General features: G+C 51.5%; 3 protein-coding genes across 6 annotated transcripts; all 3 read left to right on the top strand.

Annotated features, from left to right (window-relative positions):
• The first annotated feature begins 4216 nt into the window (after positions 1-4216).
• On the top strand, positions 4217-8873 carry HOXD10 (homeobox D10). Its single transcript, XM_059166968.1, has 2 exons — positions 4217-6515; positions 7886-8873. The coding sequence occupies exons 1-2, from the start codon at positions 5561-5563 to the stop codon at positions 8161-8163; spliced, it is 1233 nt and encodes a 410-aa protein (XP_059022951.1). The 5' UTR covers positions 4217-5560; the 3' UTR covers positions 8164-8873.
• A 1494-nt stretch (positions 8874-10367) lies between these two features.
• HOXD9 (homeobox D9) lies at positions 10368-13818 on the top strand. 3 transcript variants are annotated; one of them, XM_059166970.1, is made up of 4 exons: positions 10368-10954; positions 11551-11589; positions 12268-12506; positions 12853-13818. In XM_059166970.1, exons 1-4 carry the CDS (start codon positions 10494-10496, stop codon positions 13092-13094), a joined length of 981 nt encoding a protein of 326 aa, XP_059022953.1. In that variant the 5' UTR covers positions 10368-10493; the 3' UTR covers positions 13095-13818. The 3 variants fall into 3 exon arrangements, with proteins under 3 accessions (XP_059022953.1, XP_059022954.1, XP_059022952.1); XM_059166971.1 differs by lacking the exon at positions 11551-11589 and having other exon boundaries at positions 10370-10954; XM_059166969.1 differs by lacking the exons at positions 10368-10954; positions 11551-11589 and having other exon boundaries at positions 11597-12506; positions 12853-13817.
• A 4455-nt stretch (positions 13819-18273) lies between these two features.
• HOXD8 (homeobox D8) lies at positions 18274-23197 on the top strand. 2 transcript variants are annotated; one of them, XM_059166967.1, is made up of 2 exons: positions 18274-19808; positions 20178-23197. In XM_059166967.1, the coding sequence occupies exons 1-2, from the start codon at positions 19217-19219 to the stop codon at positions 20468-20470; spliced, it is 885 nt and encodes a 294-aa protein (XP_059022950.1). In that variant the 5' UTR covers positions 18274-19216; the 3' UTR covers positions 20471-23197. The 2 variants fall into 2 exon arrangements, with proteins under 2 accessions (XP_059022950.1, XP_059022949.1); XM_059166966.1 differs by having other exon boundaries at positions 20175-23197.
• Positions 23198-23693: the final 496 nt, after the last annotated feature.

Raw genomic sequence — 23693 nt, 5'->3', positions numbered from 1 at the left:
AACAAAGCTTACAATTGAATAATTTCGTTCGGAAGGGGATTCCTTTGTGTGGAATTCTGGGCGTCCGTTAAGATGTCAGTGCCCTAGTAGTATGGTCGTTGCAGGAGCTTAAAACTGCTTTATTTCTTTCTCTCTCCATCTATCTTTTTTTTTTTTTTTTTTAACTGCGTCTAAATGTAGCAAGCTTGTGTGTCCAGTACCGTAGGTAAGCCGAACCAAGAGATACCATTTCCCGTTTGCATGGCCTTGGAGAGCCACACGGGGGCGTGCTCACGTTCCAGAAGCCGCGTTTGGCGGAGAGGCCGCGGTACCCTGTCTTTCCCAATGCTGATTCTAATAGGCAATCTTAGCCGGTTAGAAACACCGGGTCACTAAGGTATTTGTTTACTGTTTGTTTGTTCTAAGCAGCGACGAGGTGTGGGAAGTTGTATAAAGCAGAGAAAAAGGAGCTACCCATATTCCTGAAACAGACAATCGTTGTCTCCTTCAAGATAACGCTGTTGCAAAGAATACCTTGGTATAACCTGGTGGTGTCAAGGAGAGATTTTTTTTTAAAAGACCGATACATACATCTCGAAATAGGTCGTGCCATTGAGAGCTAATTAAATTAGAGAAATTAATTGTCTTATTGGTTTGAGTATGGAGAACAATATGAGGATAGGACCAACTCCTCCCCAAAACAGCGTCCGCCTGATAATGCTCTCCGACTGCCTGGGATGATTAAAAGGCTTTTGTTTAAGACTGATCTGGGCGCCGGCAACTTAGCTGAGTGTGGTCTCAGAGAAAATGAGATGCGTCGGGACTGAGGGGGTCGTTCTGGGCAAGGGACTGCCCCCCAACCCGGCCATGCCTGGCACCGGGGCTGCCCGTAGCGAGAAGCGCAGGCAGGACTATGAACTGGGGGCGCCTGGGCCAGGCTGGGCTGGTGCGGCTGCAGGAAGCGGCAGGCTGTCCCGGGAAACGTTTTTACTAAGAGGCAAGGCGGCATAGAATGGGGTTTGCATTTGAAGCAAACGAGATTTGAGTTTGATAGAACCCTGGACACTCTTTTCAGCTGCCTGCTGGCCTTGAGAACGAGTTTGATTTTGGCACCAGCTTCGGAAGCAGTCTTCTTGCTGCATGCCCTCTTGCCCCCCAACCTCCTTTTGCAAAGCCCCTGACTTTGGGGAGGGCCTGCGTCGCCATACTCTGTCCAAAAGGGAGGGCTCCAGGACAGGCATGGGCTGTTCTGGGGGAGAGTGCCTGACCCTTCTTTCCCGAAGTTCATTGTAAAGCCCCCGCAATGCCCAGAATTAGTGCTGGCCTCCTCGGCTCTGCTGCCTCTGTCTCCTTTCTCCAAACCCTGAACCAAAGGCCCCAGGTCCACCCCTGGGAGTTGGCATCAGCTTCAGTGGAGTCTGGGGCACCATGAGCCCCCTAGTGAGGCACCAACCAGAGGCATAGGTGTTCCCCATGGGCACCCCTGGCTCTCACCTGTCTGACCGCGGGTCCTGCTAAGCTACTGCGAAGCGACATTTCTCCGAGCCAAACCTGGGTCTCAGTCCAGGTGGGGAGAGAACACTCCTCCCCAAATGTCGTTACATTCCTCTTCAGGCGGCTCCAGCAAGGGTGCATGTGGGCTTTCGAAGCCCCGTGGGCTTTCGAAGCCCCTTGGCCTTGGCTGACAGCCTTCCTCAGACAACGGGCATTCAGCCATCTGCAGTTCCCTTCCTACCCGCAGCACCCAAGATGGGCCTGAGAAAGGACAGAGGATTGGACCCGGACTTCCGGGGGTTGCAGACCTGACCCCTCCTGATTGTTCAGAGCCTGTGGGGCTCATGGAGTACAGCCATGTATTTTGAATCACTGAGATCTCAGATCCTGAGGTGGAGGGAAAGTGCGCCAAGTAGGAGTCTTTTGTGTCTGGGAAGGAAAGAGGCTCCCGGCCGCCTGCTCTTTTGCAGAGTCTCCACAGACCCTGCTTCATTGGTGGTGGCTTCCACAGCCTGCCCATTTGCCCCCTCGATTTCTTTTCAGATTGGCTGGAAGGTGCTCAGTGCAACCTGGAGGGGCTCCCTGGGGAAGCAGCCTTTAAAATTTGTCCTCATCCAATCTGCCCCCAAGGAATGGCACAGCCCTGAGGCCACTCAGGGCCCAAATTCAGGGCTAACCTAGGAGTCCCCAAGTCTACTCAGGCCCACGGTCACTATTCTTCCTGGTGACAGAAGAGCGCAGATGCAAGCCACTTCTGGATTACAAATGCTAATTTCTTGCTAAAACGACTCTATTAAATTTTTTCTCTGGAAAGAGCTGTGCCAGGGAGAAGGATGTCTTGGTACAAATATGGATATTCATCTCCTTTATAGTGTAATATTGATTTATTATTAATGGTAACTGCTCCAACTGATCTAAAGATGATCGAAAACAGCAGCTATGCAGCTACATTAAATACTCCTAAGCAAAATACAGGCTGGCCTTAAAAGCCACTGCCTTTTCATTTCATTTGCTTCAACTTAGCCTTAGAGTCTTAACCGAACTTGCCATCCTTCCAGGTCCAGATCATTTCCTTGTGTTATTTCTATTTTGCTCTATTTTTATTATAAAATTCCTCTGAAATATTGGCATCCCTGGCTTCAAGGAACTGGTCTAAAGACAGATACTTGAGAAGGAATAAAAGAGAATTTTGTGATAATAGATTCAAAATCAGAGCTGAGACACATATTTTCTGTGAATGGAGAAGAACCATGTAAAGCCAGATGTAATGTGTGTGTGTGTGTGGGGGGGGAATTAGAGCCCAAAGGCCCCGAGAGTTGAAACAGAAAGGCCCCCAAATTCGGAAGGCAGATCCTGCTTATGTTGGCTCACCATAGACCTACCCGCTCAGCGAGGAATTGCTGGGTTTTAGCCTGAATGTTTTCTTCATGTATAAATAAAGATTATGAAAGGGCATTTGATGGGCATAAAATTCCCGATTAGATTGAACAGTCTTGCCTCACGAGTGGGATAGGGAGAATTGGAGAACCGAGTTCCAGGCAGCGACCCTGGCTGAGAGGCAAAGGGACGAGAGTCTCCGAGCGCCAGGCTGGCGTCAGGGCGCCTGCCGAGAGCGTGCGCAGCGGGCACTTTGTCCAGCCCTGGGCACGCTTAGCTGAGGCCGGGATCACGATCTCCACCTTCTGATAAAACAATTTTTGGGGTGCCGGTCCGTGGCTGTTAGCTTTGAAAAGGAGCAGCAAGAGACTAGAGTCAAAAGTTGGATTTTTTTTCCCCTGCCTTCCTCTCCACCCATCCCACCCCACCCCACCCCCATCCTCAAGCTTAAAAACAGCCACCCCTAAGGTAAGGTAATGTTTAAACCTCGGGCTTCGCCGGCCCGGCATCCCGCAGCCGGAGCAGTTAGAGGCGCCAGGCTTTTAACCTGACAATGATGTTGTATTTGAACAGCTGCGTAAAGGTTTAAAAGGTCTGTCTCATTGCCACCGCGAAGTTTTTTAAAAGGGGTTATTGTTTGGGCGAGGGCACTTCGAGGGGACAGGCAAAGTGGTCCCAAGGCCGAAAATAATGTTCAGCGCCTGTTTCCACCAGGCCAGGGGAGATTCTTTTTGGGGAGGGGGGCAGAGGGGTTTTGGAAAAGGATTTTGTGAAGAAGTGAGCAGGCTCCTAGTCCCCCTACCCCAGAATGCTGAGGCGCTTTAATGAGCCTCAGGCTCCAAAGAAATGTTCAGCTGAGGCGGAAACCCAATTTGCCCACAAGTTTAGTCTCTGGGCCTGAAACCCAAAGCCAGCTCATGACAGGGCGAGTGTGGGGAGAAGAAAACACAGACGCCTTTCCGGACAGAGAACTGTTTCACAATCAGGGTTTCTGGGGCCCATTTCCTCTCTCCGATGCAGGGAAGGGGATCTGGGAAGCCTGAGGACGGCTCCTGTGCCCTGGCCTGGCCCCTCAACCAGGGCAAGCCTTTGGAAATCAAGGTTAAAGCTCCCCGCTGCTGCCCGGAGGCCGGGGCTTCCGAAGGGCGGCTCACCCGCCTGCAACCAGAGAACAAGAAAGGAAGTTGTTGGAGAAGTTTCTCGTAAAACTCTGAGTTTCCATGGTGGTGATGGTGGTTATTCTTTAATGAGCTCAACCACAACCCCAGACCAAATCCTCTTTGCAGAACTTTCTGTCACCAAAGGAAACAGAGGACTAAGTTTCTCCCACCTCCTTTTTTTTTTCTCCCTCCCCTTTTCCAAGCAAAATGGTGTCAAATAATTTTAGGAATTGTCCAAAACTATAAAACTCAACTTCTGACAAAAGTATAGCTTTTAATATTTGACGATTTGTGTTAAAACAAAAATTGACCTTCTTGGTTAGTAGCGAAGGGGAAAAATCAATAGTATAATTTTCAATAATTCATAAAGCGAACGCCATTATGCTAAATCTTAACTATTAATCTTATCCTTTACAAAGTCTCGATTGATTTGTTAATAAAATATCTTCCCGTGTGTGGCAACAGCGGGTATAACTCTTTAAAAACCTTCAGAAGCAAGAAAATTACCAAGTAGCCCAAGAATGTAGATGAGAATTTTATTGATCGCCCTGATTCTTCTTAATATGTATTAATAAATTCCACAACCTTTTGTACCTTGCACTTGTCAGAAACCAATGCTTTTACAAAATCCATAAAAGGAAAACATATTTTTCTTTGCAGAAGAACCAAATGACACCTTTGCATCTCCCTCTCTCTTTGCTATTCGGCCCAGCCAGTTTTCTCAAACTTCTGGAGTCTGAGGGCAAGAGTTTTCCCCTTTCCTTGAAAAAATTCTTTTCTTTCTCTCTTCCTTCCTTCCTTCCTTCCTCTTTGCTCATTATTATCAGGGTGTGTAGGGAAGGAAACCTCGGTTTAGTTCTCCCGCTGGGAACCGGAGGGACGCTTTCGAGGATAGCCAACTGCTGGCGAGGGATTGTCTCCGGGCTGAATGCTCCCAGCGGCCCGGCCGCAGAGGTCGGGGTGTGGTTCCTTCGAGAGAGCCGAAGGCTTGGGCAGCCCGCCCGGGCGCGGAGGGGCCTGGATCCCGCATCTCCCTCGGGCTGGAGGAGGGAATGGACAGCGCCAGGGCCGGCCAGTCCTCGGGGCTCCGGGCCGGCCAGCTTGGCCTCTTAGCCCTCGCCGCCCTTCTTGCCTCCGCTCCCCACGATAACCTGATCGCGTCTTTGCGTGAGACACCCTTCCTGTGGCTCCCTGGGGTGGGATGTCTCTGAGCCCGGGGAATCCGACTCACCTTCCCACGCTGCCCGGGAGAAAATTAAGCAGCCGGGCCCCCACCCCCCGCCCGTGCCCCGGCTTTCGGGCGCGTTCTGCCTGGGTGTGTGCGGGGGCATGCTTCTGTGTGCAGGCGCACCGGCACTCTGGCTTCCCTCCCCGCCCGTTCTCTCGGACGCCCCTCCGGCTGAGGCTTTCCTTCCGCTAGCGGGGCCCAGAGGCCTGAGCGGGGGACGCGAGTGGGGCTGGCCGGCTGAGCGAGCCCCGGGGAGGCTGGCGGGCGACGGAGAGCGCTGGACCGGTTGTCTCCAGCGCGCACTATCGCGGGCGCGTAGTAGATGTCGCTGTTGTCCGTGCTTACGCGGCCGGCCGGCCGGGCTCTGGAGCACGTGACCTGCGAGGAGGCTGCGGCTCAAGGCCATTTTCAAATCTCATTGGCTTGGTTGTCATGTGGTCGGCAGAGGCATCCACAATTACACGGGGAATGTTTTCCTAGAGATGTCAGCCTACAAAGGACACAATCTCTCTTCTTCAAATTCCTCCCCAAAATGTCCTTTCCCAACAGCTCTCCTGCTGCTAATACTTTTTTAGTAGATTCCTTGATCAGTGCCTGCAGGAGTGACAGTTTTTATTCGAGCAGCGCCAGCATGTACATGCCACCACCTAGCGCAGACATGGGGACCTATGGAATGCAAACCTGTGGACTGCTCCCGTCTCTGGCCAAAAGAGAAGTGAACCACCAAAATATGGGTATGAATGTGCATCCTTATATACCTCAAGTAGACAGTTGGACAGACCCGAACAGATCGTGTCGAATAGAGCAACCTGTTACACAGCAAGTCCCCACTTGCTCCTTCACCACCAACATTAAGGAAGAATCCAATTGCTGCATGTATTCTGATAAGCGCAACAAACTCATTTCTGCTGAGGTCCCTTCGTACCAGAGGCTGGTCCCTGAGTCCTGTCCCGTTGAGAACCCCGAAGTTCCTGTCCCTGGATATTTTAGACTGAGTCAGACCTACGCCACCGGGAAAACCCAAGAGTACAATAACAGCCCCGAAGGCAGCTCCACAGTCATGCTCCAGCTCAACCCTCGCGGCGCGGCCAAGCCGCAGCTCTCGGCCGCCCAGCTGCAGATGGAAAAGAAGATGAACGAGCCTGTGAGCGGCCAAGAGCCCACCAAAGTCTCCCAGGTGGAGAGCCCCGAGGCCAAGGGCGGCCTTCCGGAAGAAAGGAGCTGCCTGGCTGAGGTCTCCGTGTCCAGTCCCGAAGTACAGGAGAAGGAAAGCAAAGGTCGGTATGAACAAGTTGCCACCCCAGCGGGGCGTGCAGCCCGGGAACCCGGCGGAGAGGGAGCGCCTGGGTGCCCAGCATTGAGCCGGGGCAGCTGAGGCGGGGCCCGACTGGCAGGTGCCGCTCCTCCTGGCTTTTAGAGGGGCAGTCTCAGTCTTGAGATGGTCCCCGCTTCTCCCCGGCTGCCCTGGCCCTCCTGGCTGGTCCTGGCCCCACGCTGATGGCGCCTGGGCAGAGGAAGGGCTTGCCGGGTTTATTTTTCCTGAGCTAGACCTGAAATGCAACAAAAGAGGGCAAATGAGACCTGCGGCTCGTAAACATGGCCCCAAAACCTCCTTTCTCCTTCTCAGATTTGCAGTCCCAGCTTTGCCTTTCACCCAATGATGATTTTAAGGCGGTCCAAGGCACTGTGTTCGTGTTCAAGTGTATGCACCCCGCATCCTGCGAGCTTGGGGGCGGCAATGGGAACGAAATGACTGGGCTGGTTGGCACTGGGACTGGGGAACAGGGCTCCCAGCCTCTGCGGGGTTAGGTAACCTTGGCTTTGTCTGGGGGAAAGTGCCGTAAGCTTTGCAATCCATTTGCAAAGAGGGCAAAGGCTGAAGGGGGGGAGAATGGAATCTGCAGGGCCCACCCGGCAGGGCCAGCTTTAGGGCTAAGCTGGGGCAAAGAGCCTGGAGTGCTGGCTTTTTTAGAAGGAACCCTGCCCTTAAGCCTCTCCCTCAGTGCCCAGAGGTGGGCCACAGTAAGGAGCCACATTTCTCGGCGTGGGAGGATGCTTTTGTGTAGGGTCAAGAAAGCATGAGAATGCAAGAAATTCTGGGGAGTACAGCAATGCCCCAGGCAGGTCGGAGAAGGTGTACTCGCTTCCTTGGTTATCTTTTGAAAGAGAAGGGCAACTATCAACCTGGTTGTGGGGCTCCTCGCCTGGGCAGGAAAAGTGGGGAAGAAGTGGCAGACTTGGGGGTGTGAGGCAGCCGTGGGGTTGGTAGTCTTATTCAGGCTGTGGTTTGCTTCTTCCACTCCAGCCCAATTATAAGCTGCCCAGTTAGAATGTTGTTGGGGAGATCCTGAAACTTTACTATTGTACTGATGTTTTGTGCAAATCAGAAAGTTGAGAGGAGGAGAGAGAGAACCCTGACACCCAGGGCAAGAGTACCCGCCCATCGTGTCATTTTGGGCATTTAAACTAATCTGGCGTCAATTACAAATCCTTTCCAGGGCCCACCTCATATGAGTAATGTTTAATACCAGCATTTCCCAAAGCGGCCTGGCTGCCAGCGGGGTCATGGCCAAGGGTACATTTGAAAAGACTGAGAGAAAAAAAAAATTCTTGATTTTTTTTCTTCTTCTCCCTTTAATTTTGTTAGAGGAAATCAAGTCCGATACTCCAACCAGCAATTGGCTCACTGCAAAGAGTGGCAGAAAGAAGAGGTGCCCTTACACTAAGCACCAAACGCTGGAATTAGAAAAAGAGTTCTTGTTCAATATGTACCTCACCCGCGAGCGCCGCCTAGAGATCAGTAAGAGCGTTAACCTCACCGACAGGCAGGTCAAGATTTGGTTTCAAAACCGCCGAATGAAACTCAAGAAGATGAGCCGAGAGAACCGGATCCGAGAACTGACCGCCAACCTCACCTTCTCTTAGGTCCCAGGCCCGTCGGAGGCCAGGATCGGAGAGGGGGCACCGCGTTCCAGGGCCCAGTGCTGGAGGACTGGGAAGGCGGAAACAAAACCTTCATTGCTCTTTGTTTTTTGTTTTGTTTTGTTTTGTTTCCTGCTAGAATGTGACTTTGGGGTCATTCTGTTCGTGCTGCAAGTGATCTGTAATCCCTATGAGTATATATATATTAAAAAAAACTAGCACGTGTAATTTATTATTTTTTCATCGTAATGCAGGGTAACTATTACTGCGCATTTTCATTTGGGTCTTAACTTATTGGAACTGTACAGCATCCATCAGTTCATTCATCCATCCAGCAATGTGACTTTTTCATGTTTTTCCTAATGCAAAAGGTCTCTGTGTGTGGTTAGTCCATGATCTCATGGCGTTTTTGAATACATTCAGTACTTAAAAGTACTTAAATTACATATATATTTAAAAAAAAGATTAAGAAAACCCACAAGCTTTGGGGGGAGGGGGACTAAAAAAGCACATTACAATGTATCTTTTCGCAAATGAATTTAGCAATTGTCTTTGGTGAGATGGAATATTGACGACTTATGCCTTGTAGCCTTCCCTTGTGGTGCATCTGTGGTTTGGTAGAAGTACAACAGCAACCTGTCCTTTCTGTGCATGTTCTGGTCGCATGTATAATGCAATAAACTCTGGAAACGAGTTCGCTCCCTCTGCTTTCTGAAATGGACCTATGTTACAGTGGAAATGAAAGCCTTTGGTGAAATTATTTTCCGGTTAAATTGCTTGTTTGGGGCAGTTGAGGATGGTGACAGAGAGCAAGAAGGAGGAAGATGGGCGAAGCTGAAGGAGGCCTAGGGTGCTAAAATTCAGCAGTGGTTGGTGGAGGGGAGTGATAATCCAGCCAAGGTGTGCTGTTTTCCTAGCTGGGAAGAAGGGGAGTCTTCCCCCACCTCCCCAGTATAGTAACATAATTGAATTCTAGATGGGTGTTTGTTTCCCTCTAACCAGAGCCAAGTAAGACAGTGCCCCCGCTGCTTTTTTCCCCACAGCTCCCTTTTGTGTGTTTTCCTGTCTTTGGTTTTGGTTTTGTTATTTTCTAACACTTTCAGTAGGGTCTTGGTGATTTCTGACTGGTGTGCCATCATCAGGGGCTAGGTTGAAACCAGTCTGGCCCACCTGGAAGCCGCCGGCCTCCCTTACAGGAACAAGGACAAACAGCAGCTAGCACTGCCACGGTTCCAGTTCTGCCCCCTTCCTTGCCCTCACCCCCACCCTATCCCAAGGGCAAGAAGAGCCAGGCCACAGCGAAGCCGAGGATGGGTGAGTTTTCCCATCCCACTTTGCCCTGGTTTCCTTGTGGAAGGATTTCATGCTCAGTCATTAGCTTTCAGTGGCCCATATGAAATTTTTGTAAAATTTTCTAAAAAGATTCCTCCTCCCCAGGTAATGCTCCCACTATTTAACTATAAACTGTTGGGTGGAGCCACTGTATCGGGAGACAAGAAAATGTACAAAAGGTGACTGAAAGGGACTTTGCAAATGAACATGACTTCACATGAAGTCCAACGTCCAGCTGCTGACCCAGCTTAGAAAACTCCAGCCAGCCTTCACCGAAAGAGTCCAGGCTTATCTAGTTCTTTGTTGGAGAAAGGAGAAGAGGCCTTAGAGGGAAGAGCCGACAGAGAATTCGTTTCCTCATGTTGTGTTGTGGTTTCAAAAGGTCTCCTCCGACTTCAAGAAGCTTCACCAAACACGTCCTTTTCACTTTTTCTCCCCATGAAACTATTTATTCAGGGGCTCTGAGCCTTACAGTTCCCATCAAGGGAGTCTTTAGGAAATTCAGTATTTATTCAGAGTTTTAAACTTCCTCCTGAAAACCAAGAACCTTCCCCAGTTCCAAGACAGAACCCTTTAGGAGAGCCATTTCTTAGGGGTGGGAGAGAGAAGGCTGGGAATCAATGCCAGGTTGGAAACACAAGAGTAGATTTGCCCAGACCTCCATTGGTTGGGCAGGAGAAGGAGGGCAATTTTAACTTATCCGTTTCCTCCCTGCGATGTGGGGAGCGCCATTAGTTGTTGACAGGGGGCCATGTCTCAGAGGAAAACCCGTGCTACAGGCAAAGGCATCGCCTCTGGAACAAAATCAGAAAGCCATTGGCAAAGGCAATCAATCAGGCCATAAGTAGCCATTTACCCCCTTCCTTTCCGGGGTTCGAGGTGGGCTGGGATCCCTCCAAGGGTGCTCTGGGCAACTTGTAGAGTGAGGAATATATCCTCTGCCGCCCGCTCTCGGGCTGCTTTTGTCTCGGCTCCCAGCCGAGCTTCCGAGGCTTTGTACCATGGATTTGGGAGTGACAATGGGCATTTCCCTCAGATTCAAGGCTGCCCAGCCTTACTTCTGGAGAAAAAAAAAAGAAGAAGAAGAAGAAGAAGAATTCGGAAGACAGTGGCGCCACAAGAAGCGGCCTGGCCCCGGGGAGATGCGGTTCCCGCTGGCCTCTCTGAGGCAGGCTGCGGGTGGTGGGCGGGAGCGGGCCTGCGCTAGCATTTGGGTTCTGCCCTATGGCGTGTTCTCTTCCAGGGCCTCTCCAGCAGCCCCGGAGAAAGACAAGGCATCCTGGCCGCCACCGTCCCCGCGGTGCCTACGCTGCAGTCTGCCAGCACTTCCGAGGGCACACAGAAGCCCCAGCGGAGGCCGCCGAAGCACCCAGTCGGCGGGCCGGGCTGCCCCAGCTCACCCCTCGGGCCGTGGCGTGTGCTTAGCCTCACGTCGGGGGAGTGTGTGGCTGCGCGGGCGTGTGTGAGTGTGCTAGGGGGAGGAGGCCCTACGAGCTGCTCCATCCGTCCGTTTTATTAGGGACACATTAATCTATAATCAAATACACCTCATAAAATTTTTATTGAAAGGCATAATATCATTACAGAGGTCTTCCACCTGTTTTAAACAACACGACAAGCTGTGAGAGAGCGTGTGTGGGTCTGTGTAGGGAGGGGTGCGTTTGGGTAGCAAAGAAGGCACAGGGAAAAAACTCCCCTCGGGCGCCAGGGGGCCGCCTCCGAAGGCCGGCCTGCCTCGGGCCGCACGCCGCCCTGCGCGCCCTGGGCCGCCCGGGGCTCTGGCCCAGTGCTCGGTGCGCCCGGGACCCGCGGCCGGGAGCTGAGTCCACGGGCTGGAGAGGCAGCGCCTGGGTCTGAACTGCAGGACCGAGGACGGCAAGAAGAGACGAACAAATAGTCCCAGCGCCTCCTGCGGCCACGGTCGGGCGTAGTGGTTCCAGCCACCGCAGGCTGTCCGAGCCAGGCCGGACCGAGCTGGGCGCACGGACCCGGCCCATGGGCTCTAATTGCGGCGCTTATGTTGATGATGATTTTTTTTTTTTTTTTTTTAAATCACAGCAGCCCCCAGTTTAGCGGACTGATTTACTCCCGGTATTGGTAAATATGATCACGTGGGCCGCGCGACCAATGGTGGAAGCTGCAGCCTGCGAACTAGTCGGCCGCTCCGGCGCCGGCGGGGAGCGGCGCCGCGGCGGGCAGTGTAACCTTGGGTGGGAGCGCACGGCGCCTCAAAATGTCCTCCAGTGGCACCCTCAGCAACTACTACGTGGACTCGCTCATAGGCCATGAGGGCGACGAGGTGTTCGCCGCGCGCTTTGGACCGCCGGGGCCCGGCGCGCAGGGCAGGCCCACAGGTGTGGCCGACAGCCCGGCTGCTGCTGCCGCCGAGTTTGCCTCGTGTAGTTTTGCCCCCAAATCGGCCGTGTTCTCCGCCTCGTGGTCCGCGGTGCCCGCCCAGCCCCCGGCGGCGGCGGCGATGAGCGGCCTCTACCACCCGTACGTGCCCCCGCCGCCCCTGGCCGCCGCCGCCTCCGAGCCCGGCCGCTACATGCGCTCCTGGATGGAGCCGCTGCCCGGTTTTCCGGGCGGCTCGGGCGGCGGAGGTAGCGGCGGCGGCGGGGGTGGAGGTGGCCCGGGCCCTGGTCCCAGCCCCGGCCCCAGCGGCCCATCCAACGGGCGGCACTACGGGATTAAGCCTGAAACCGGAGCGGCCCAGACCCCTGTCGCCGCCACCTCCACCTCCTCCTCCACTTCCACGTCTTCCTCTTCCAAAAGGACTGAGTGCTCCGCGGCCCGGGAGTCCCAGGGGAGCGGCGGCCCCGAGTTCTCCTGCAACTCGTTCCTACGGGACAAGGCGGCAGCGGCGGCTGCGCCCGGGGCAGGGATCGGGTCCGGGTCCGGGGCAGGAGGCTCGTCGGAGCCCTCGGCTTGCAGCGACCACCCGAGCCCAGGCTGCCCACTGAAGGAGGAGGAGAAGCAGCATCCGCAGCCGCCGCAGCAGCAACTTGACCCAAGTAAGTGCAAAAGAAATTGCCCCCTGATTTATTGCTGAAACCTGTAAGGCTCGAATGTGCAAAACTGATAGTTTTACTAACCTATAAAAACGTCTAGACGCCTACTCTAGCCTAGGCGAGCAACACGCATCCATAAAAAGCTTCCCATAACCACCTACCCTAGGCGCGCGGTTTGTACGGTAAACAGAGCGCGGGCATTAAGGCTTTTTATGATAATTCCCCCCAAGTTGTGAAAAGCGGCCATCCTCGGTGAAATTAATTTAACGACCTCTCTCCCCCACCCTGTCGTTTTTCCTTGCCTCCCCTCCGCCCCTCGATCCCTTTCTCCAAACTCCCCTCTTCATAGATAACCCTGCAGCAAACTGGATCCACGCTCGCTCCACCCGGAAAAAGCGCTGTCCCTACACCAAATACCAGACGCTTGAGCTGGAGAAGGAGTTCCTCTTTAACATGTACCTCACCCGGGACCGGCGCTACGAGGTGGCAAGGATTCTGAACCTCACAGAGAGACAGGTCAAAATCTGGTTTCAGAATCGTAGAATGAAAATGAAAAAGATGAGCAAGGAGAAATGCCCCAAAGGAGACTGACCCGACGCGGCGCTGGCGGGACCACTGTGCGCTGCAAAGGCAGTGGGGGTTTTGTTTGTGGGTGCTGATTTCCAGAAACTCTCCTGCGATTCGGACATTTCCTCCCCCTCTCCCTTTTAGGTAGAAGTGACTGTGTGGTTGGTCTCTGTGAGGTATTTGGGGGACTCTGTATTTGCTCGCTTTTGTGTTGGAGAAACGAAGTGGCTTTGGGTTTTGCCTCCCCCCTCCCTTTCCTGAACCGTTGGTTCCATAGGAAATGCTATATTTTGTGAGTGCACGCTGGATTAAGGAGCCCTCCCCTGTGTAAATGTCCTCTATGTTTCTGAAAAGTGCTGTAGTTTAGCCCCCAGCGCTGCTCAAGCAGGGGCCAAGGGCGCCCCACTTCTGAGAGTGAAGGCAGAGCGACGACGGTGGGAGGCCCGCCCAGGTTGCCCACCAGTTACGAAAGTCCCCTTTCCTCAGGGAGCCCATCGGCCCTTCACTGAGACCTGAAATGAGGCCGAGAGGGGAGCACAGGGCCTCTGGTGGGTGGGGGGTTTATTCTTAGTGCACTGGAGGGGCGATCGCTCCTGGGGAGGGCTCGGCTTGCGTGGGCGGCGGCGGGTGTAGGCCCTCCGGGTTCCTGCCTGAGGACCAGTTGTAAATGTTACCGCTTCCTACCAATAAATGCTGACCTGATCAAACGGAGCCCAGACGCTGGCCCTGAACACTGTGTGTCTGCTTTCTCTGTCTCTTTGCAAAATACCATCCCCACAGGACTTCTCTCCCATCCCTGGGAGGGAGACACTGCTAAAAATCTGGGGCCCTTCCACCTAAGGTCCGATGTGCCTCTGAGTCTATCCTTTGTGTGGGCAGAGGGGGGCCCTTGGCTGCTCTGTCCTTCCCCCAGCCTGCTTCCAGCTTCTCAGCCAACTCCGGGCCCTCGGCCCAGTGTCAGCCTCACAGCAGTGCCCAGCGGAGCCCCCCCCCCCCAGGGCCCCAGAAGCCAGGCACACTTTTCCTGGGAGTTGGAACATCGCACCCCGTTTCCGCCTACTCAAGGGTACCAAGCCATCTCCTCCCCTCTCTAAACAAGGGAAAGGCCAACTGCATTCTGGAGCAACTCCCCCACCTCCAAAGGCTGGCTGGCTCCTGAAGGACTGAGCCGGTTAGGCTGCGCCCGAGCTTCTGCCCTGCACACACTCAAGAGCCCCAAAGTGACCTTAGCAGATGAAAATGGTCAAGGCTCTCCTCGGCAGCTACCCCCACCCCATCTTAGTGCCCCTTCCCCCCCTCAGTTCCAGTGCGAGTTTAGCCCCCAGCTTGGCCCTCTAAGGTCTGCGTTCAGGGGCTAAAATGAAGGTCATTGTAAGTGAAGGTTTGGCCAGCATAGCTTTTGCAGGCCGGAGAATGGGTGGCGCCGGGTGGCCTGGGCTAGGTGGAAGAAGGGGAGTGGCAATGGCAGAGTTTGGGGGGATCCTGATGAAACAGGGGACTTGAAGGAAAAGCAGAGGGGGGCTGGGAGGGAAAGCCAAGGCCCAGATCCGGCAGAAGGTGCAGCGTACCCCCGCCCCTGCGGCCAACCCGATACCTAGAGCTCTTTGAAAACAGGAAGAGCCAAGGTGTCATAAAGCCATCGAGCCGGCGAGACGTCTGGAGGTAATGAGTTTACGACAGGCTCGGCGCTTCGCTTTGAAACCATCTCATTTTGATGTTGTGTTTGTGGGAGGAAGGGAAAAATGCAGACAAAACTGGGTCTTAAAATCTGGACAATAAAATATAAACAAGACTGTGTTGGACCAAGAAGGCATGGGCTTGAGAGTTCCCGATGAGGTGTGAGCACCTAGGAAATAAAAATGGGGGAGGGTAGGAAAGAGGAGATGATAGATTTCTGATTTTTAAAACGAGCCCAGTATTAGAATCAGCCTATGGTGGGTGGCTCTTTATAATATTTCACTATGGTGGCAGTCTAGCTCGTTTTCTTTCTTTTTTAATTGGCCTGTTATTTGGGGAGAAGTTAGTGATATTGAATCATTTACTGGAACCCAGGGTCTCCCAGCCGAATCGTCGCAGGGAAAGATGTATTTAAATGTCCTTTCATAAAAGTACCTGGCCTCCCATTCCAAACTTTGTAGCAAAAGTATTGTTCTAAATTCTAAATTCTCTTTGCTTATAAAAAATGTAATCGTTACAGCTGAATTGGAAGAAAACATTTTTGAAATTGAGAAAAACGATTAACCTCGAAGGAAATACCTCAGCTGATTAAAAAGTCTTTGCTTTAACAAAAATTCAAGTGGAATGCTTAATCAGTTTATCTCACTCTGTGACTTGTGATATAAATTTAAAATCTCATTTATTGTGTATAGAAATGCCAATAAACACAACCAAACAGGGCCTTTCCAGACAGCCGCTCAGAGATCCAGCAAAAAGCTTTTAATTTGGTTTCTAGTTCTGCCTTCCCTTGTCCCCAGATTGCCCAGTGAAATGGGCCTGAAGGATTAAAAATAAAAAGTTAAAATAGCAAATATTCAGGATTTTCTGCTGAGCAACAAGCTTTAAAAGAAAATACCAATAAAATGAACTATCATTTCTTCGTTTTCGAAGTGCCTGGCTCCTCTGACAAAAAAGCCTGCTGTAGTTGATATTTAGAAAGCTGTAATTTTTCTTCAGCCCAGCCCATCCTGTAACTGTGGGCGATTACAGAATGGGGACCTACTGTGTCTGGCAAAAGAAGGTCTGGAAGCTTTTGAAAAAGACACTATTGGAAGCTCTCGGGAGTACAGATATCTTTGGCGTTCAGGAGCCCCTGCTTACTGCACTTGACTTGTTGACAATCAAAGGGATGGAGCATTATTAGTGTCAACGATCCAAGCCCCAGTCAAAATAAAGAACAAGATTAGAACTGGTCTGAGTCGGATAAAGGGAGGCGGCATTTTGCCACTAGAGAGCGCTGTTGCTCCACTTTGTGATCTCGTAAAGCTGGCGCTGCGGCAAGGAAGGTTTTGATTTAAAATATTTACAATCTTATTTTTAATTCTTAATCAGGATAAATTTGACCAAAAAGATGCAGTGTACACTATTAAATTCTCCAGGCGTGTTTGTTAGGTATAAAATTTTGGATTAGTCAGGATTTTAGAAAATTTGGACTATGGCACAGCTGAAACTATAAAATGTTATGGTTAAGTTAATGCAGTCTATCAAAACAAGCATGTAAAAAGCATAGATCTTTATTTACAAAGTTAATCGCGCTCTTTTCCCATTCAGATTATAAACAGAATGCTTGGGGTGGGGGGCGAGGGGGAGCTAAGTGTTTTGTCCCAAGAGGAAATGTTCTGTTATAATGCTTTCTTAATTAGGCCAGAATGTGTAGAAATGAATTTCGTAGTATTTGTGTTTCTTTTCTGCGACCTGCCCCCCCACCCCCAAGGAAAAACACAGCTCTGGAAGGTGCCTTGTAGTATTGAGATCTGGGCTCGCTCTTCTTTTTCCCATTCTGTTCCAAAACCCATTCATTGATCTAGAGTTTAAATAACGCACACGCGCACACATCAAACACGGAAATTTAAAAAGCCACAATTACAAAGTTGGTTCCAAGGCTTTATTGAGAATAATTCTCTTTTAATTGGGTATTTGCAAGGCTGAAGTACAAATCGTTAACTATCAGAATAGGTTTGTTCGCCTTCGGATTTTAAGGAAGTTTTACCTGGGTATATCCGGCAGAAAACAACAAACCCCATTCCCCTCACCCCACACCCCGCACCCTCCACTCCCCACTCATTTAAAAAATAAAGCATGCCTTTATCATCTGGAAATTCATTAACCACCCGTTTACCTGGACCATTTTCAGCCATTCTGTAGAAACAATTGAAAGAGTATTAAACATTATCTTGTTATGCCTTTCCGTCTCGATCTCATTTTCTCCATTTGCAAAATATGATTCAGTCCACACGGACTGACCTCAGGATCGCAGTCACAGACAGGACCAACCCACAAGGAGTAGGGGGTGGTGGAAATGACTCGCCTGCTGCGCCTTTGGGGGCCGTCTCGGGTTTTTAGATATTTGCATTTGGCGTGAAAGGCCGGCGTAGTGTGGTTTAGCTTTAGCGGGAGCGCCCTCCGTGGGCTCGGGGCATGTTTCCGAGGTCGATTAAGGCTGGTGTGGGCCTGGTGCCCTCACAGCAATAGATTATCCCTAAGGAAAAGGGGCCCCGGTCATTTGAAGAGCTCACGAGAAAGGCCGAGTCGGCGAGGGAAAACGCACTCAACATAGACTTATTATACTTATTGGACATTAATACAGGAGTAGACAGGGAGAAAAAAGGAGGTTTGAGGAAGAGAAAACGGCGGTTAACGGCGAGCGAGCACGTAAAACCAGGAATATTTTGCCGGTTTACATTCGACTTGCCCACATGACACGGGACATTTCTCTTCCTCATCCTTCAAGCTAGGATGACCCTTCTCTTTCCTTTCTTTCGGAAAAATGAGTAACTTTTTAAGCTGAATGCAGCGCCCGCTCTCAGCAGTCACTTCACAGGCTTGGCAGATGAACTAGAATCATTAGCAGACGGTGGGCGCCGCCTGCAGCTGCCCGGAACCGGAGCGATCCTAACACCGGCCCCGGGGCTCCAAGTGGGGACTCGCAGGGGTCGGCCCCCCGCGCTTCGCCCGGGGCCACCGCCTGCCCTGGTCCATTCCGTGCCGGGGCTGAGACCCGGGAGCCGCTCGTCCTGCTGGAGGAAATACCACCCACCCGAGCGTGAGTTCTCCTTCCCGCCTTGGAACATTTCTGTCCGCTTTTCTATTTACTCCCTCAGCAATGCTAATCTGCCCGCCCCCGCCGCCCCCACATTCCTCAGTTCCCCCTGCGCCTGGTGCTGACGTCTATCAAGGGTGAAATGATGGAAACTATATTCATAGGCATGATTTCCATTAAATATCAATTAACCTGGGAGCCTCAGCCAGGCGTGCAGTGCGTCAAGGGTAAATGTACATCTCATTTCCACCAGGCCTGCCCGCCTGGAAAAGAAGGCCTTAGATTCGCTTTGATAATGCCAGGTTTTGGGATCACCTTTGTGGCCTTTAATCAAACCACTCCGGACCCAACCCAAATGTACGCGATCAGGTCAGTCTACACCACTTGCCCTTGTTCCCCGGTCTGCGCCCGCGTGTCCAGAAGCGCAAAAGCCACGGCCAACCTCTGGGGGTTTGTTCTAGGGGCCAGGGGAGGGAGTCATTTGCTGCCCTGGCCTCCTGGGAGTGGCCTTCCTTCCTCCCCCCCCACCAAGTGTAAGGTTCTCTCGCGCCCCCGCCACGCCAGCCGCGAGCCACATTCCCTGGGCCCCGGGGGGCAAGGCGAGCCCTTGGCAGTGCGGCTTTATGGGCCCCCTTTAAGGCCGGCGGAGGCATCTCCCGGCCAGCGTGAGGAGTCCCGTCGGGAGCAACGGTGTCGCCTCCGCGCGGATCCCTCCGCGCGGTTATCTCGCCCCCATCTTCTCCACTCAGTGGCGTGGTGCGAAAATGCCTCGCCGGGGCGCACCGGGGCGGCAGCCTCGGCGGCGGCGGCGAGAGCGGTGGGAGGGGGCCGCGGGGGGGCCGAGGTGAGAGGTGGTGGCGGGTAGAGGGTGTTTTTTTCTCTTCCCTCCAGAGCGGGCGTTTGTAAACCGAAGCCAAAGAGTGTCCCCGTGGGCCGGGCGCACTTTTTTTCTTGTCCCGGTGCGCTCAGGGCCGCCTGGTGCCTGAGAGGAAACAGTGGAGGCAGCGGGGCAGGTCACCCGGGGCGTCGGCGATTATATTGCGGCCGAGCCGGCGCGCGCCGGGAGAGGCCGGGCGGGCGGTGAGCGCGGGGGCTGGGTGAGGCCCCGCGACCCGCGAGGGAGGCGGCGCGAGGCCGAGGCGGCGGGCTCGAGAGCCGGGCATGAGCGTCCAGTAGCCAAGTGCCCGCGGCGGCCGGGCCTCAGAGGCGACGCGCGCGCGGGCGGGTGGGTAGCAGCAGCAACGTAGCCCGGCGGCCCCGGCGGAACGAGCAGCCGCCCCAGAGGCCCCCGCGGCAGTGCGGCCGCGCTGAGGCGCGCTCCCTGCCTGCTGCACACCGCCCGCCCAGGGCCGCCCTACCTCGGCCCCTGACCACCGCCGCCGCCGCCCCAATGAGCTCTTACTTCGTGAACCCGCTGTACTCCAAGTACAAGGCGGCGGCCGCGGCGGCGGCGGCGGCGGCGGCGGCCGCGGCGGGCGAGGCCATCAATCCCACTTACTACGACTGTCACTTCGCGCCCGAGGTCGGCAGCCGCCACGCCGCCGCCGCCCTGCAGCTCTATGGCAACAGTGCCGCCGGCTTCCCGCACGCGCCCCCGCAGGCGCACGCGCACCCGCATCCGTCGCCGCCGCCCGCCGGGCCGGGTTGCGGTGGTGGGGGCGGCCCGGGCCACGGCCAGGACTACTTCCACCCCGGCGGGGGCAGCCCGGCCGCAGCCTACCAGGCCGCCCCCCCTCCTCCTCCGCATCCTCCGCCTCCGCCGCCGCCTCCCCCCTGCGGCGGGATTGCCTGTCACGGGGAGCCCGCGAAGTTTTACGGATACGATAACTTACAGAGACAGCCGATTTTTACGACCCAGCAAGAGGCCGAGCTGGTACAATATCCTGACTGTAAATCGTCCAGTGGTAATATTGGCGAGGACCCAGACCACTTAAATCAGAGCTCGTCTCCTTCTCAAATGTTTCCCTGGATGAGACCACAAGGTTGGGATGCATTTTTTTTTTTTTTCCAGTGCGGGGAGAGGGGGAGAAATCTGCTTTCATCTCACGTTCTAGCTTTAAAACTACCTTTTCCTTGCCCTCTCCTTTTTCCTTATGTAGCTATCGTAGCTCTTATTCAAAAGTAATACTTCTTTTTTTTCGTAAAGTAGGAACTGCGTAAAGATGATGGGGACAGTAATTGTGAAGACCTTCTCTCTATTTCTCTTGCCTGCGTATCCTATACATATCAGAGCTAGAGATTTGTTTGTATTTCATCCTTTAGACACGTTCCAGAAAACTCCAGCAACCTGCAGAGGCACCATTACATTTCTAAAACGCTTGTTTTCTTTCTTTCTTTTTTTAAATCAGCAGCTCCTGGTAGACGAAGAGGAAGACAAACCTACAGTCGTTTCCAAACTCTAGAGCTGGAAAAAGAATTCCTTTTTAACCCTTATCTGACCAGGAAGAGAAGAATTGAGGTTTCCCACGCCCTAGCCCTCACGGAGAGACAGGTAAAAATCTGGTTCCAGAACAGGAGAATGAAATGGAAAAAAGAGAACAACAAGGACAAATTCCCAGTTTCCCGACAGGAGGCAAAGGATGGGGAAACCAAAAAGGAAGCCCAAGAGCTGGAGGAAGACAGAGCCGAAGGCCTGACAAATTAACTTCTACCTTTAAAATTTTACCACAGACTATTAAAACTAATGATCAACACATGCTGTTGGACACCATCTATTTTCTTTGTTGGAAAGGACTTTACCTGTATTTCAAGCTACCTTCATGTCACTGCTCTTGAGGTTTCTGCGCTTTGAGAGGGGTTTGGGTGTTTAAAGTTTCTAGTATCACATAGAAGCAGCCTTTGAGCTGTCCTATGTAAGGGTAATTTGATACTGACCTTGTTGCTATATTTTTATAATGGTAGTTTTTAATGTCTGAGCTGGTGATTTGCCTCAACAACATAAACTTCCTAATGATTAGCACTAAATAATTGAATATAAAATGCTTTATTAATCAAACAAGTGCACTTGAACACTTAAAATCATTTCTTTATGGTGAGTAAATTAAAAGAGATCTATTAATTTTTTTAAAAAATTATGCCTGCAGAATATTTACTTTATGTTATTTGATTAAAGCGTATTATTTATGTTTTCTTTTCCTGCTTTTATAATGAATGGTTTGGGTGCCTTTTGTTTACTCCTACAAGGTTTCTTTGAGTATTTTGTAAATGTAATATCTCTGGGAAAATTCTGGGCCAAATATTCATAAAGCACACGTTAGCTGGAGAGTGTAATGTGTCGTCCAGCTCTGCAGCTTCCTTAAGCTTGGGGAAGATGTTGGGCCAATGACAAAAGTTTCAGGAAAATGTCGTAGTTGATGTTTAATAATTTTCTGTAGTCTATACAAATTGTGGCAATTTAATCATCTAAAGTGAATGAATACTTGAAAAGCCAATTATAACATTTTCACTCATTAACTTTTCACTCTGGCAAGTCGCCTTTTGGAATGTCTCTCATTTCTCAACTTGCTTTCGTTTTGAACTGCGCTTGGTATCGCCTGAAATCGCTAGGTCTCTATGCTGTGGCCGCTGCTGTGATCCGTTTTTTGAATAGGTGCCATATTTATTTGTATTTCCTTCGCTCTGTTTGCACGCCCATTTTGAGCCAACTTGTGTGCGCCTCTGATGTCGGTTGGTACGTCCTCTGCTGTTCTCCAGGATGGCCTCACCTATTGAAACAAGCCCTGAGAGCAAATGCAGAAAAATCTGAGTGTAAACAACCGCTCCAGAACCTAGCTAGCTCCTTAATAAAGAAATGAATCTTTTTTAGAGGTAGTGTCTTTGAGCGCCGCACATAATCCTTTCCCTGAGTCAGGAACCACCGTCTGGGCTACTGGAAGGCAACGTGTCACTAAAGCTTCTATTTGATTTAAAAGAGAGAGAGAGAGAGAGAGAGAGAAAGAAAAAAGAGAAAGAAAGGAGTGGGTTACAAGCATTCCTTTGTAAAAATAAATAAATAAATGCAGGGGAGGGGTCTCTTTTTCATTCCAGAGAGGGCTGGCTAGGCTCAAGATCCTAGCTGCATCTTGCTCTAAATAACCTTGCTAAGATACTGTGAAAGCTTTGAACTTCGCCAAGGACTCAAGTTGTGGGCCCAGTGGGGGAAGACCCAGAGTCCGGGTTACACCACAGATTATTCCGCTGAGCCTGTGCTGATGCTGGGGTTTGCGATCTGTTATTAACAAGATATCCATTTTCCATTGGAGGCTGCTCCTGCAGCTGCCATTTTATGAGGGAAGAGGAGGGGGAAGCGGGGTAGTAGAGACGAGGAAAAATTAAAGTAAACTAATACTTCTCCTGAAGAAATGAGAAGCATCTCATAAGGTAGACATTGACGGGCTCTTCGCATTTTTTAGATGCGTTTATTTTTAAAGAGGTACATTTTAATTTCCAGAGTGGTTTTTATTGCACAGGTTTAAAAAAAAAATGGAATCTCTCTTAGGCCTGAATCAGCCCCTCAGGCATTGGTGGGCTATTTGCCTGCCACTTCAAGGACCTAGGAAATGTTGGCACCGGTGGGGCCAGAAGTGAAACAGCTCCTAGCTTTCTATCCAGGGAAGAGGCTGTGGCCGTGGCATTCACTGACCTGAGCCAGGAAAGACAATTTTAAGTCACGGGTGGCCTGCAGCTTAAGAAACATTTGCACAAGAGGAGACAGCTGCAAATGTGCATGCTGGATTTGGAAACGCTCTTCTCCGTGTGCTGCTTGAGACTCTGCTGTTGGTTTCTAGAGCAAAGATGCCAAGCGCCTGAAAACATGGCTAGGAAACAGCCTGTGGGGTGGTGGCAGTGGGGGTTGGTAGAGTAGCGGTGGCAATGGTGGTGGCGGCCACAGGCTGGCTAGAGCTTCTTGCTGCTAAACTCCAGCTGCCTTCCATTTAAGTGATTATTAGCAAAATTCGCTGTCTCCCACTCAAAAATGCTCCCCAAAATGCGGTTATAGAGTCACTGATTTGGGGCAAGACTCGGGACCTGGTGCATGAATGGATGTGGTAATCAAGAAATGAAGAGGAGGTAGCAATGTTCTTATTTCCTCTATATTCTGTGTTGCTCTGGAAGTGTTGTACTTCTTGACCCATCGCCCCCAACCCATAGTAAAATTGTAGCTCTTGTATGGAAAAAAATTCTGTTGTAGTACGTGATGCACTGCAGAGTATTTGTACATATACAAATTGTGGTGTTCTGGATATATATTTGGTGTATTTGTACTTACACATAGATTACACATTGCAGAAAATGTTGGTCATAAATAAATTTAGGTATATATGTTTCTTTTTGTAGCTGGGAAAATCATAGATCTGCCTTCAAATAAAGAGCTTGGGGAATTACACCTCTCTCTCCCTCTCTGTCTCTGTCTCTCTCTCTCTGTGTCACACACACATCACCTTCTTTTAGTGGCTAGAAACTCCCCATCATGGTGTTTCATGCAGACAGACTCGAGGTGAGGAGCACAGAAGATACCCTTCTAATTGGCTCAAATCTGTAAACATCTGAGGCTTGCAGCAAAACGAGCAAACATTTTTGCTGCAGAAATTTGCATAAACCTTCAGACAATCCTTTGAAAATCGAGCGATGCTTTTTGGCCCTGGATTGCTTAGAGTCTGCTTAGAGAGGTCTGTAAACCGTTTAGAGAAAAATAGGACCCTCCAATGCTAATACTTGAATGAAAGAACCAAGCCTTCCAAGTGATTTAGGTTCTCTGTTTGCAAGAACCAGAAACACACAAAAGGGTGTGGGTCTCAAAGGTTTCTAGAGAAAAATCAGTTCGGAGACTGCCATTTTGTGAGGTTCCACAAAGCCCAGCACATCGCCTGGATTACAACTCTGCACAG

This window comes from Mustela lutreola, chromosome 3 (assembly GCF_030435805.1).
Source record: "Mustela lutreola isolate mMusLut2 chromosome 3, mMusLut2.pri, whole genome shotgun sequence".
Taxonomy (NCBI): domain Eukaryota; kingdom Metazoa; phylum Chordata; class Mammalia; order Carnivora; family Mustelidae; genus Mustela; species Mustela lutreola.
Note: the sequence above shows the minus strand (reverse complement) of the source record. Positions and strands in the feature narration are given on the sequence as shown.